The sequence below is a fragment of the Phacochoerus africanus genome, chromosome 7 (genome assembly GCF_016906955.1).
Source record: "Phacochoerus africanus isolate WHEZ1 chromosome 7, ROS_Pafr_v1, whole genome shotgun sequence".
Lineage (NCBI taxonomy): Eukaryota > Metazoa > Chordata > Mammalia > Artiodactyla > Suidae > Phacochoerus > Phacochoerus africanus.
Window position 1 is genome coordinate 62,366,721 of NC_062550.1, and position 13,486 is coordinate 62,380,206.

Consider the following 13,486-nt stretch of genomic DNA (forward strand, 5'->3'; position numbering starts at 1 on the left):
GTTTTCTTTTTGTTAGCTAAACCTTCACAGTTTTCAGATTCCTACTGTCTTACATTTTTCCCCCTAAACTAGCAGGAGATATGAAGCAGCATTTTTATCCTTGATTACGCTCTTTCTTTGGAGAGTGAAAACCCCTGCTTTTGGTTTTGGGTGCAGTTTTTAGACTATTTCTGTGGAGTATAAAAATGCTGTGTATATATCTTGGCATGCTGGTGTTATATCATTGACCTTGGCAGCAGTACATAACTGTTTTGAACGTCAGTTTCTCCATTTGAGAAATGGGGATAAAATGACTAATTTATAGGATTTCTAGGAGGGCCAAAGAGATTGCATAGGAGGAAACACCTAATATGGTGTCCAGGATGTACCGGATGGACAATAAATGATTACATAAAACAAATCAAGGCGTTCCCTGGTGGCTCATCAGGTTAAGGATCCAGCATTGTCACTACAGCAGCTCAGGTCACTGCTGTGGCTCGGGTTCCATCCCTGGCCTGAGAACTTCCACATGCCGTGGGCGTGGCCAAAAAATATCCCCAAACCAAATGAAAATAACCTAAGCAGGACCCGTTCTACCTTAATAAGGGAAACTCTTAAAGGATGGTGAGACATGAAAGAGAAATGACCAACCTCTGAAGAGAGCTGTGTCCTTAGCCCGGTGTGGTGTAAGATTTAGGGGCAGACGTGGAAAAAAAGGCAGGGGTCTGTTATAAAAGGTAAGAAGTGGTGAATGCATGCAAACATGAAGTCAGTCCTTTCAGGAGAGTCACTATTTCAGTAATTCAGTAGCACTTGTCCAAACCACCATATTTTGATGCATAAACAAATGGGACTAAAACTGCTATTCCTCATAATAACTGGTGACATAAGAGGCGGTGTGATGTACTGCAGTGAAAAGCAAATTGGCCTGCACGTCAGAAGATCTGGGTTCATGTTCATTTCACTTAATTGCTTCATGGTCTTGGACTTCTTAGCTTCTTTGAGTCTTGGCTTCAACATCCATAAAATGGTGATAAGAATGTTGTTCTTATTTCCCCCCTGCTGGGTTATTATAAGGATCAGTGGAGATGTTTTTAAAAGAACTGCCCACATATGGGTTGATTTAGTCTGGTGAGGAATTGAGTTGCTGAAGAATTTTCAGGCTCTTGTCCTCTCTGAGATGAATACCAAGTACAGGTAGCAAGAATAAGGGCTTAGGAGTCGGTAGCTGCCTAGTTCCAGCTGATCTTGACCGTGTTTTGTTGCTAGCCTCTGCTGAGCCCGTTTAGCTGCTCACTTTGCCTGGCCTTTGCCATTCCTTGGCCCAGGAGCAGTTCAAGGATGGGTTGTAACAGGAGTGCCGGGGGTCTTGCTGAAACAGCCGGACTCCCTTTTGGAGCCCCCATGTTCATGCACTTGCATGACTGCCTGGATCACTTACATCCACGTTCCCTTGTTTGCTGTCAATGGCTAGAGCAGGAGCATCTTTTACTGTCTTACCCAAGGATTTCTGATGCTTTTGAAAGTCCCCTCCCACCCCCCATCTTGCTGCCCAAACAGGAGAGATAAGAAACCAGGCTTGAAGAGAGAAGCTGGGTTTATCAGTACCAGGAGATAAGTTCCTTGACTTGCAGTATCCAGCTTCTTCCCAGACAGGTCACGCAGTGTGGGTCGTAATTTAACCACTCTCTCTCTCTCTCTCTCTCTGTTTCCAGGGAGTCGGCAAGTTGAAGATGAAGCCCCGAGCAGAGTGCTGTTCCCCCAAGTTCTGGTTGGTGCTGGCTGTCCTGGCCGTGTCAGGCAGCAGAGCTCGTTCTCAGAAGAGCCCCCCCAGCATTGGCATTGCCGTCATCCTCGTGGGCACTTCAGACGAGGTGGCCATCAAGGATGCCCACGAGAAAGATGATTTCCACCATCTCTCTGTGGTGCCCCGCGTGGAGCTGGTAGCCATGAACGAGACGGACCCAAAGAGCATCATCACCCGCATCTGTGACCTCATGTCTGACCGGAAGATCCAGGGGGTGGTGTTTGCTGATGACACAGACCAGGAAGCCATCGCCCAGATCCTTGACTTTATTTCAGCCCAGACTCTCACCCCCATCCTGGGCATCCATGGGGGCTCCTCGATGATCATGGCAGACAAGGTACAAAGGGGCTGTGGTGAGAAGTGCCAGGGGTGGGGTGGGGGGCCTTATATTGAGCACTAAACGATGCACTTGTTTTAATGCAAAACTTGGTGATAAAAGATGGAGGGCATCCAGAATGCACTGAGTGAGTGGCTAGACCAGGATCTAGTCTAGTCTGGAGATGAAAGTGAGGGAAGGATGCTGGTACCTAGACGCTCTTTTGGTTTTGAACAGGTTTGTGTGTCCATTTGTTTGTAAATGGATTCACTGAAATGATTAAGAGAGGTTGAAGCTCAAAGTTCTGTGGTATATTTTCTTCAAATACTTGTATGAATGGCTCCTTCAAAACTTTAGAAAAGGTGTGCTCTATTCTTCCTTGATAATACATTTTCTTTCCCCATACTGGTTTCAAAACTATAAAAAGCAAAATCCCTTGAGGCAGGTAATTTCTCTTCTCGAAGACACCAGAGTCTTGGAGAAGTAATTCTTGCTAAGGTGCCCAGACCTAGCAGGCTTTGATCTGCACATTTGAATGGATCTTAAGGCACAGAACCAGTCGCGACTGTGTTTTCCTCAGGCTTAGCTTTGAAGGCGGTGGTTCTTAACCTTGACTGCACATTGGAATTCCCTGAAGAGCCTTGAACACAGCCAGTACCTGGGTCCCACCTTCAGAGATTCTGATTATTGGGCTGGGTCCCACCTTCAGAGATTCCCACCTTCAGAGATTCTGATTATTGGGCTGGGTCCCAGCTTCAGAGATTCTGATTACAGCCTGGACAGCAGAATTTTTAAAAGCTTCCCAGATAATTTCTAGCATGCAATTAAGGCTGAGAACCACTGCTTTAAGGCTGTGAATAAATCCCAGTCTCTCCTATATTAATATTAGATTGTCACACGACAAAATAATCATCATGGGAAATGGATGCTTCTTTTCTAACTGCAGAAAAAGTGCTTTGTTTGTAGTTACATTTTGTTTTCACATTTTTTTTTCCACTCATTTGCTTAGATTTCCTTGCTTCATATGATGATTATTACTTACTGCCTAGCTATGGCACTTCTCACATATCTACTGTCTTTGCAGTCATTTTTATCTTAGAATGATTCATTTCACAAATGCAATATTTATTGTTTTGCATCACTTTGGGTTGTTTAAATTGTTTCTACTTTTGCATTGTCATCTGGTACTTCTGAACATCACTTTCAAAACCGCTTTCAGTTTTGTACTTATAAGGCATGCTGTGGAGTTAATGGTGTTTGCAAACACCTCAAAACCTAGCACCACCACCACACACAGGCTGCTTGGCCAGTTGAGAACCTCCACAGCACAGGGCTTAAAAGTGAAATAACCTTGAGTGATCGCTATCGCCATCTGTCGGCAGCAGGCAGAGAAGGCTCATGTCAGTTCTGAAGCTTCCTTTTTTCAGTCTAGGAAAGGTCAAGTGGAAAGTACTAAGTGGAGGAATTTTAAGAGCACATGAGAAAGATATTGTCCCATTGTCATGGTAAAGGCACAGGTAAAGATGTTAGAAAAAATGCTGCCACAAGGAGCCCATGCCAAGGGAAGTGGGAGAGACTTGAAGAGAATGGAAGAGATAGCCTCTGCAAATCCTATTGCGTTTTTGCTTCAGGTAGATTTTTTAAATCATCCTTGCCCCTAGAAAATTATATTATATTTTAACAGTGGTATTTTGAGGGCTCAATATGCACGAAAAGAATGCCAAGATAGATGAGCCAAATTTTTGAATCGTAAGTGCAAACTTACTTGGAGAGCAAGATAGGTGAAAGTGATTGATTGGCTTAGTGTATGTGGATTGTTGTGCAACTTATGTTATTTCCAGTTCACCCCTCCCACTTCTCTGTTGTGTCTCCTACGCATGCATAATAACATAATAATATGAAGAATGATGCAGACCATGTGGAGAGACTGGGCTCTTTTGTTTGTTGATGTATCCTGGGTGTTTTAGCGTATTTACCAAGTGCTGGGCACCTGCCGCTTTACAAGCATTACTTATTTAATATTCTTAACAGCCTACCTGCTAAGTGGTATCATTTATCTCCATTTAACAGGTGGGGAAGCTGAGGCTCAGAGAGGTTATATAACATCCAAAATGATGTTGCTAGTAAGTGGTGGCTAGAGCTTTAACATTGGTTGCTGGCTGCACAGGGCATATGCTCCATTGCCTCTTAGGAAAATGGAGAAGCTGGCTAAGGCTGGTTAAGGCTGGTACCTTCCCCTTCTTTGCTTTCTCCTGTGTTGTATAGCACTGTGGTGGATATTATCTAACTAAAGGTAATCCATCACTGGATTCAGGCTGGCAATACTGGAACCTGACTAGAGAATAGGATTGATGAGATACGAAATAGTGGAAGCCAGTATAGCGTAATTTGTAGGGAGCCCATTGGCCATCACTTCTAGGGGTAAAAGGGAGGAAGGGAGCCAGTGAGGTGGATTCTCCAGGGTCTTGTAATAAGACCACCCCCCACTGGTGTCTTTCCTCCTACTCTCCCCCCACTGCAACTACACTCCAGTATCCCATCTTATCATTTTCTCTCTCTAGCAAAAAAAGGGACTGAGCAATGATTTTTAGGCACTTTCCTAAAATAGCCTAAATACATTGAACTGACTTTTGACCTGAAAAGAATAATTTCTAAAAGGTATGTGGAGAGGAAGAAGAAGAAAGAAGCAAGCAAGAGGTCCTGGTGCTGCAGAGGTGGGAGGGCTGAAGGCTCAGTCATGGGGTAAGAGGCCTGGATGGGCACGGGGCGGGGGAGGGCCCTCAGAGGGGGCCAGCAGGACCCCTGAGACCCCGGGGAGGGTGGCACCGAGAACTGGGCAACCGTGCAGAGGAAAAGTCACAGGCTTAATGACTGGCATGAGGGCAAATAAAGAAAGTCCCCCAGATCTCAGAGAAATAAATGTTGGGGGCAAGTTTCAAAAATAAAACACCTCAAATTCTAAGGCCAGCTTTTTTTGGATAGAAGTTTATTTTTAGTACCATGACCATGTTTTACCAGCAGAGAATGGGGACACAGAGTTTGACAGCTATGAATCAACGATGGGGCAATAGGACAACACTTTTGAAAATGGAACTAATGGAGAAAATCTAAGAAATACAGCTTTGCTACATTGAAGGAATAGTCTTTTTAATAAAATTTTTATTGAAATGTAGTTGAATTATAATGTTGTGTTCATTTCTGCTGTACAGCAAAATGACCCAGTTATACACATATGTATTCTTTTTCAAAGTCTCTTCCATTAAATGGTTTATCACAGGATATTGAATATAGTTCCCTGTGCTATGCAGGTGGACCTTGTTGTTTATCCATCCTCTATATGCTACTTTTGAAGGCATAGTCTTGAAGGTATAGTTGCCCTCTGAAGGACAATGATACTCCTTCCATTTTGCCTCCTCCTTCTAAGAGATAGATCATTGCCACTCTTTTTTGACTAAGTTGTTTTTGGTTGGTTTGTTTCAAATAACACTTCCTTTTTAAGTGTCCTTGTGGAAGACTGGTTTGCAGGGATGAAGTTCCTGATTCAAGGAGATTGAGAGGAAAGAAAGATAGCACAGTTAGTTATAAAGATTTTATGGCAAAAGGAGACAGACAAATGCTGGAGAGGGTGTGGAGAAAAGGGAACCCTCCTACACTGTTGGTGGGGAAGTAAATTGGTACAACCACTGTGGAAAACAGTATGGAGGTACAGAAGAAAATTAATATAGAGCTACCATATGATCCAGCAATCCCACTCCTGGGCATCCATCTGGACAAAACTTTGCTTGAAAAAGATACATGCACCCCTATGCTCATTGCAGCACGATCCACAACAGCCAAGGCACAGAAACAACATAAATGTCCATCAACAGATGAATGGATTGAGAAGATGTGGTATATATACACAATGGAATACTACTTGGCCATAAAAAAGAACAAAATAATGCCATTTGCAGCAACATGGGTAGAACCAGAGACTCTCATACTAAGTGAAGTAAGTCAGAAAGAGAAAGACAAATACCATATGATATCTCTTATATCTGAAATCTAATATACAGCACAAATGAACCTTTCCACCGAAAAGAAACTCATGGACTTGGAGAACAGACTTGTGGTTGCTGGGGGGCGGGGGCGGAGTGTGATGGACTGGGAGTCTGGGGTTAGTGGATGCAAACTATCGCATTTGGGGTGGCTAAGCAATGAGATCCTGCTGTATGGCATGGGGAACTATATCTAGACACTTGTGATGGAACCTGATGGAGGATAATGTGAGAAAAAGAATGTGTGTATATATATGTATCACTGGGGCACTCTGCTGTACAGCAGAAATTGACAGAACAGTGTAAATCATCTATAATAGAAAAGTGTGTATAGTATGTGCTCACTTTTTTGCATGTGCTGATTGATCAATACGAGTATTAATTAGTACTCCGCTTTCCCATGGAGGAAATGCACCTTGAACCATGGCAGAAGGACGCATGGGAACTAGTAGAGTAGAGCTGTTAAAAGCTCAGAATTCAGAGTCAGAACACTTTTAATCATCCTTCCCTAGAAGATGAGGAGATCTGGACAACTGAACAACTACTTATGCTAAACCTTGGTTTTCTTGTCTGTATCTTGGGTATAATAATATAACAGTTATAGGGTTATCGAAGACGAAATGAGGTAATACAGAGCAAGTGCTTCGCTCAGTGTCCAGCAAGCACTCAGTAGGCTGAGCAGAAGGTTGTATGGAGCAGTCTGAAGAAAGAGAGAAGGCTTCATGATCTGGGGGACGAGTGGGAACTGAACAGAATCAGGGCCAGAGTCAGAGACACTGGTGACCTGGAGACCACCCAAGAAGGGAGCACAGGTGAAGTCCTGGGGCTCTGAGGTGTGGGTGGGCATTTGATCCTGCTCCCCCTCTCCCCCCGCCCCCACCCAGGAAAGCCGAAGCTTATTGCTGCTGTAGCCACATCAGGGCCAAAAAGGGCATGTTTAGTTAAGGAAAAACTCTAACAAGGAAGGAACTGCTAAGCGCTTGTAGAAAAAGACTGTTTGGAGTATTAACAGAGCCCGTTTAAAAATGTATGAGGTGATTTTTGGCAGCTCCCCACCTGAGTATAAAGAGTCTATTTTCTTTTGCCTTGTTATAATTGCTTTTATTCTCCCTGAGATCCTGGATTTAGGATGCCTGTCTGAATCCAAATAATGAACTAAAAGCTAGACATGCTTTCATTTCTCTCCAGGAGGCTTCTCTGCTGATGTGCTGTAATCTTTCTTGGGTCTTCAGATTTTGGCTCAGAGAGGTTAAGTAACTAATCAAAGATACCACAGCTTGTGAGCAATGGAACTGAGATTCACATCCCAGAAGGACCTATTTTGAAGCCTGTGCTTTCTATTTAAACAAATCTACCCCGGAAAGCACAGTGTTAAGTCCTGAGTTTCAGTCTCCGTTCTCAGGAGCTTTGGAGATTTAGGCAAACATATTACTTCAGCCACATAAGATTTAAATTTTGTTTTCTGCCCCATCCACTTTACAGCATTTTGAAGATAAAAAGAAATAGAATAGCTGGAAAAGTGCTGTGCAGACAGACAGTTTAGGTGAGGGAATTAAAGAGGGGTGCTATGGAATGGCAGTCATTGACAGTTATTTTGTCACTAGCAGTAGAGCCAATGAAAATGGCTTGGGCAGGTGGTAGGAGGGAACACAGAAAGTGGAAGTTACAGTAGGATCAGGCAGAAGGACAGAAGATCCAGTCTTTAGTGCTGCAGGGATAGAAGAGAGAGGGTTGCTGAGTAGAGGATCAGGGTCTGGAAATAGATGGGTTGATCAGAGTGAAGTACAGTAGCTAAAACTCGTGTCATCCATCTCCTTATCTTGTTCTTCCCAAAAAGACAGATGAAAATATTATTATTATTATTTTTTTTGGCTGCCTTGTGGCACATGGAGTTCCCAGGCCAGGGATCAGATCCGAGCCACAGGTGTGACCTATGCCATAGCTGTGGCAATGCCAGATCCTTTTATCCCACTGTGCCAGGCCAGGGATTGAACCTGTGTCCTGGCACTGCAGAGATGCCAGCGATTCCTGTTACACCACAGTGGGAACTCCTCATGGCCTCGTTTTATTTTGTTTTTGTTATTTTTACTTTTTAGGGCCGCTCCCTCAGCATATGGGAGTTCCCAGGCTAGAAGTCAAATTGGAGCTGCAGCTGCTGGCCTACACTACAGCCACAGCCACATGGGATCCGAGCCTCGACTGCGACCTACACCACAGCTCATGGCAACACTGGATTCTTGACCCACTGAGTGAGGCCGGGGATCAGACTCGCATCCTCATGGATACTAGTCGGGTTGTTTTTACTTGACTAGTAACTCTGAAAATATTCTTATTCTGGCACCTGTTGCCATGATTCTCTCATTTCTAAATTGCTTGGTTGAGGATTAAAGCTTTGAAGAGCACTCTGATTTTCTGTGCAGAGCCACGTTTTGGAATCCAAGTGCTGCCTGGAAAATGGCCCCTACTTTTCTTTGGCTCCATCTTCTCTCGCTCTCCCTGAACTCTCTCCCTCCCCCCACCCCCACGCCTGGAGAGAGGAGTGGAGCCAGTGGTATTGTGTGACACTGTAAGTGGCCCGTTGCTTTCCACCTGCTCATGTAGGTTTCCGTGTCCAACCCAATCTTGAAACCACGATGGCTATGCTATTCATACTCCACTCTGCTTCTTCCCTAACTTGGGGTGCCTTTTAGTTTTTTTTACCTTGCTTCTTCTTCCTCTTTGTTTTTTTTTTTTTTTTGGCTTTTTCGGGGCCACACCTGTAGCATGTGGAAGTTCCCAGGCTAGGGATCAAATGAGAACTGCAGCTGCTGGCCTATGCCACAGCCACAGCAACACTAGATCTGAGCCACATTTGTGACCTATACTATAGCTCACAGCAAAACCAGATCCTTAACCCACTGAGTGAGGCCAGGGATCGAACCCTCATCCTCAAGGTTATTAGTTGGGTTCATTATCGCTGAGCCTCAATGAGAACTCCAGCCTTGCTTCTTAGTTGTTTGCGATACGGTATTTCTTGGGATAGCAGACTTCAAGAGTGAACTGTGGGGTTCTAACATTTTTTTGAGCAGAATTAAGGCATAGAGATGGGAGAGGAAGACAGTAACAAAGCCGAAACCACATGCCAACTTTCTGCCAGGCATGATGTTAATGAGCATTTTAATTCTCAAGCAAGCCTGTGAGATGAGTAGTAGTATTTCATTTGATGGGAAAAATAAATCAGAGAGAGTTTATGTACCGTGGCCAAAGTCACGTGGCTAGAAGAAGAGTGGGCCTGGGATCCGAATCTTTTTACTCTTTTTTTTTTTTTTTAACTTTTTTGGTTGACTTCAAAACTCCTAGTCTCAGGAACCATGAGGTTGTGGGTTCGATCCCTGGCCTTGCTCAGTGGGTTAAGGATCTGGTGTTGCCGTGAGCTGTGGTGTAGGTTGCAGATGCGGCTCGGATTCCGCCTTGCTGTGGTTCTGGTGTAGGCTGGTGGCTACAGCTCTGATTCGACCCCTAGCCTGGTAACCTCCATATGCTGCAGGGGCGGCCCTAGAAAAGGCAAAAAGACAAAAAAATAAAAAAATTAAAACTCCTAGTCTCCACACTGCGGAAGCCAGAAAAAAACTAGGATAGAATTTCCTGTCTGGGGCTGTTTTCTTCCTCTGCCATTTTTCCTACTTCCTGGTACTAGGCTTTTTGGGAACACAGGTGGACGAGTCTCTCTAAGACTTTCCAGGGGTGCTGCCCTCAAGCCTGTGTGGATTCCAGGCCTTTCCCCCTGCGTCTGTGGAATGTGCTTCTTTTTGGCCAGCACATTCACTCTTTTCAAGCTGGAACTGGGGTTTGCTTTCAAGAGACCGGCCACTTGAAGTCCAGGTGCAGTTTCAATGCCCAGAAAAACTGAAGCTGCAGAAATTGCTTTAGGCAGTCACAAAAATTAAGGCACTTGTTGCTTATTGCTAGAAAGTAACGTGTGCGCTGCCACATCTCATGTAGCCTCTGGGAGGGGACGGTGTGTCTATGGGGAGGCAGTGACACAGCAAGGGGAAATGCAGGCTTCGGAGCCAGTGGCCTGGAATTCAGTGTGCTTCCAGTCACATGACTGTGGTTGTGCCCTTGAAACATTCTTAGCCTCCACATTTCCATTTGTAAAATGCGGAGAGAAATGACACCTCAGGCTTAGTGGGCACTGAGCTTTATGAAGCACCGTGCCCAGGGCTTGGTAAACAGCAGGCTCTCAGTATATGCTCTCTTGTATTTTCCTTCACCAGGCCTTCCTGAAATCCTTGGAAGAAAATAGGATCTAATGTTTTCCCACTGACCGGAAGAGAGGAGTGTGGGATAGTGGTACCCTTCGTTTTAAGCCTGGAGGATAAGGCTCCGTGGGTTCTACCTGTGTAGTGATGCAGTTACTGATGTGCACTGATCAGGACTTATCAAGATTTTCTAAGCAGAGACATACAGTGATTTCAATAAAGGGATACACATAGGATGCAAGCAATGAAGATAAGGCAAGAATATGAAAAAGGTGTGGCAGAATAAAAGAGTATTTGAATCCAGGGCCACTCATCAATTTTTCAGTGTTGAAATAGAAGAAAAAGTAAGCGGCTAAATGAGGGGAATATTAAAGGTACTAGGTAGGAAGTAGTAAAATAGACATAGGAGGGCAGTTAATTTACTGTTATGTCACCAGGCAGTTTTTGATAGATTACACTGATAGGGCTGAAGAAAATCCTTGGAATCTGATTTTTACACCATGAATATGTTTCTCTTCCCCTTTCAGAGACTTCTGTGAATCTTTTGGCCTCATTCTTAGGCTTTATATCTATATTTTATTCAAAATTATATTTTGAGCCTATGGTTTAAGGGTTCAGCGGGCATGAGAGTAATGTTCAAGGCTCATTTTGCTCCATTTTTCTGAAGGCAAAAATAATGTATTGCTACAGTTCTATTTTTCAGGAACAAAGAACAGTTTATCATGGGTTGTCAGGCAAATACAGTGAGAAAGAGAACTAACATTGATTGTGCATTAACCTTTGTCAGGCTCTGAGCTGATCGCCTTAGATGAGCCTTCATTGCATTCTCCCATTGAATTTATTTTTTAATTAATTAATTAATTAATTAATTTGTCTTTTAGGGTCGTATCTGCCCTAAAGACCAGGGAATGAACCTATGTCCTCATGGATACTAGCTGGATTTGTTACTGATGAGCCACAAGGGGTACTCCCCTCCCATTGAATTTATGCAGCATGCGTTTTGTCTGCATTTTACAGATGAGGAAACTGTAGATCAGAGAGGCTCTTTGTTTTTGTTTTTGTGTTAATGGCTGCACGCACAGCATATGGAAGTTCTCGAGCCAGGGACTGACTGCAAGCCACAACTGTGGCAAGGACAGATCCTTTAATCCACTGTGCCAGGCCAGGGATTGAACCTGTGCTTCTGTAGTGACTTGAGCCACTGCAGTCAGATTTTTAACCTACTGTGCCACAGCAGGAACTCCCAGGGAGGCTGTTTTGCCCAAGATGTTCAGGCAGTGATTGCTCATGGTGACTGAAACAGATAGACAAGGCTTCCTGGGGACGGGCCTGTGGGCGTGGTAGAGTAGCAGGGGGAGGTCACAGGTGACCTCTGGGATTCTCTTGCTGTTTTGTCTTGGTCGTGAGGAGGCTGCCCTAGCTCTGGGTGTCATGACCATACTCAAAGCAGGGAAACGCGGGGGCTGGGTATTCCATTGGGAAAAGTTTTCCTCCATATCCTCTATCTGATGGCCCCAAATAATAAGGGGTTGAAGGCTCTCTGGTGGAGGTAGAAAAGGAACAAGGGTTGGGACCAACTTTGAGGTTAGTCCACAGACAGGTCTCAAAGGAAGCGATGACCTGGAATTCAGTCAGTGTTGGAGTGATTCTGAAACCTGACATCACTCATCTGCCGTGCTTCTTGCTTCACACCAGACTCTGCTTTTGTTCCCTTGGTCCACTTGCCTCACATGTCCTCCCCAACTAGGACCTTGGCTCAGCAGTAATGTCCTTCCCCCCGTTAATCATCAACTTATTCCTCCCTGTTGCCATCTGACCTCTAGCTCAGTGGTCCTCACGAGAAGTTTGGAAATGTATTGGGGGAATTTGGGGGATGATAATAATGACGTTGTGTGTGTGTGTGTGTGTGTGTGTGTGTGTGTGTGTGAGGGATCTTGCAGGAATGCTGAGGGGACCAGATATTAAGACCCAGCTTGTGACATGTTTTGTATTTTTAATTTTGTGCTGCTGGCACTTAGAACCCAGAGGCCAGTTGCGTTAAGTGTCCTGCAATATATATGATTGTACCCAACAGTCAAGAATAGTCTTCCCCAAAGTATCAATTTTGGCCTCATTGAACATGCTCAGATCACTCTCATATTAATAAAGAAACAAACCAGGAGTTCCCATAGTGGCTCAGCAGAAATGAATCTAACTAGTATCCATGAGGTTTTGGGTTCAATCCCTGGCCTTGCTCAGTGGGTCAGGGATCCAGTGTTGCCGTGAGCTGTGGGGTAGGTGGAAGATAAGGTTCAGATCCCACATTGCAGTGGCTGTGGTGTAGGGTGGCAGCTGTAGCTCCAATTTGACCCCTAGCCTGGGAACCTCCATGTGACTGACAGTGTGGCCCTAAAAAGCCAAAAAACCAAAAGAAAAAAAAAGAAAGAAGCCTGAAAGCATACCTTGACCCTGGGTTTGTTCTCCCTTGCAATTTCATTTCATACGCAGGTTTCTTAAATTCTAGTCTGAAATTGCTGTTTTCACTGCCTCATTTCTTACTTTATCTGGAAAGCCAGATCCAATGGGGTTTCCAAGTCATTCATGACCTTCTGAGGCACTGAACACTGTTGACCCTCTTAGTGCTCTTACCAAAATGATGATAAGAGCCATTAGGTTTGTCATAGATTTGGTGACAGTGGGAATGAGGAGGAGCAGAATTTGGAGTACGGGTGGGTCATAGGAGTGAACACGTCTACGAAGCAGTTGGATTTGGGACTGGAGGTAAAGAGAGTGATTTGAGCTGGAAATTAAGGGATGAGCCTTCTTAGCAGAAAGTGGGGAGCTGACCCCAGGAGGGTGGAAGACAAGCTCAGAATGAACCAAGAGGATGAGGAGAGAAGCGTGTCCAGGACAGAACCCACCCTTGGAGGGATGGTCAGAGGAGGGGGAGATGAAAAGGAGCTAATGAAAGTCTTAGAGAAGAAGAGAACGAGAACAAGGAGGAAAGAGAGGCTTATGGGAAGTTCTAAGAAGGAATAGAACCCGGCCATTCCCTCTGCTCAGGACCGTTCTGAGAACATTAAGGAAGCCTTGTTGTGGGTCCCTTCCCCTCCCTGCCCTGGGATGG

The 13,486-nt window shown here is 44.6% G+C and overlaps 1 protein-coding gene across 1 annotated transcript in view; it reads left to right on the forward strand.

Annotated features, from left to right (window-relative positions):
• The window catches only part of GRIN2B (glutamate ionotropic receptor NMDA type subunit 2B), a 444,445-nt gene that overhangs the window by 131,455 nt on the left and 299,504 nt on the right, over positions 1–13,486 (forward strand). Inside the window, exon 3 of the mRNA XM_047787502.1 lies at positions 1,695–2,123. Coding sequence (XP_047643458.1) covers positions 1,713–2,123 — 411 coding nt within the window. The 5' untranslated portion in view covers positions 1,695–1,712. The remainder of the gene's footprint in view (positions 1–1,694; positions 2,124–13,486) is intronic.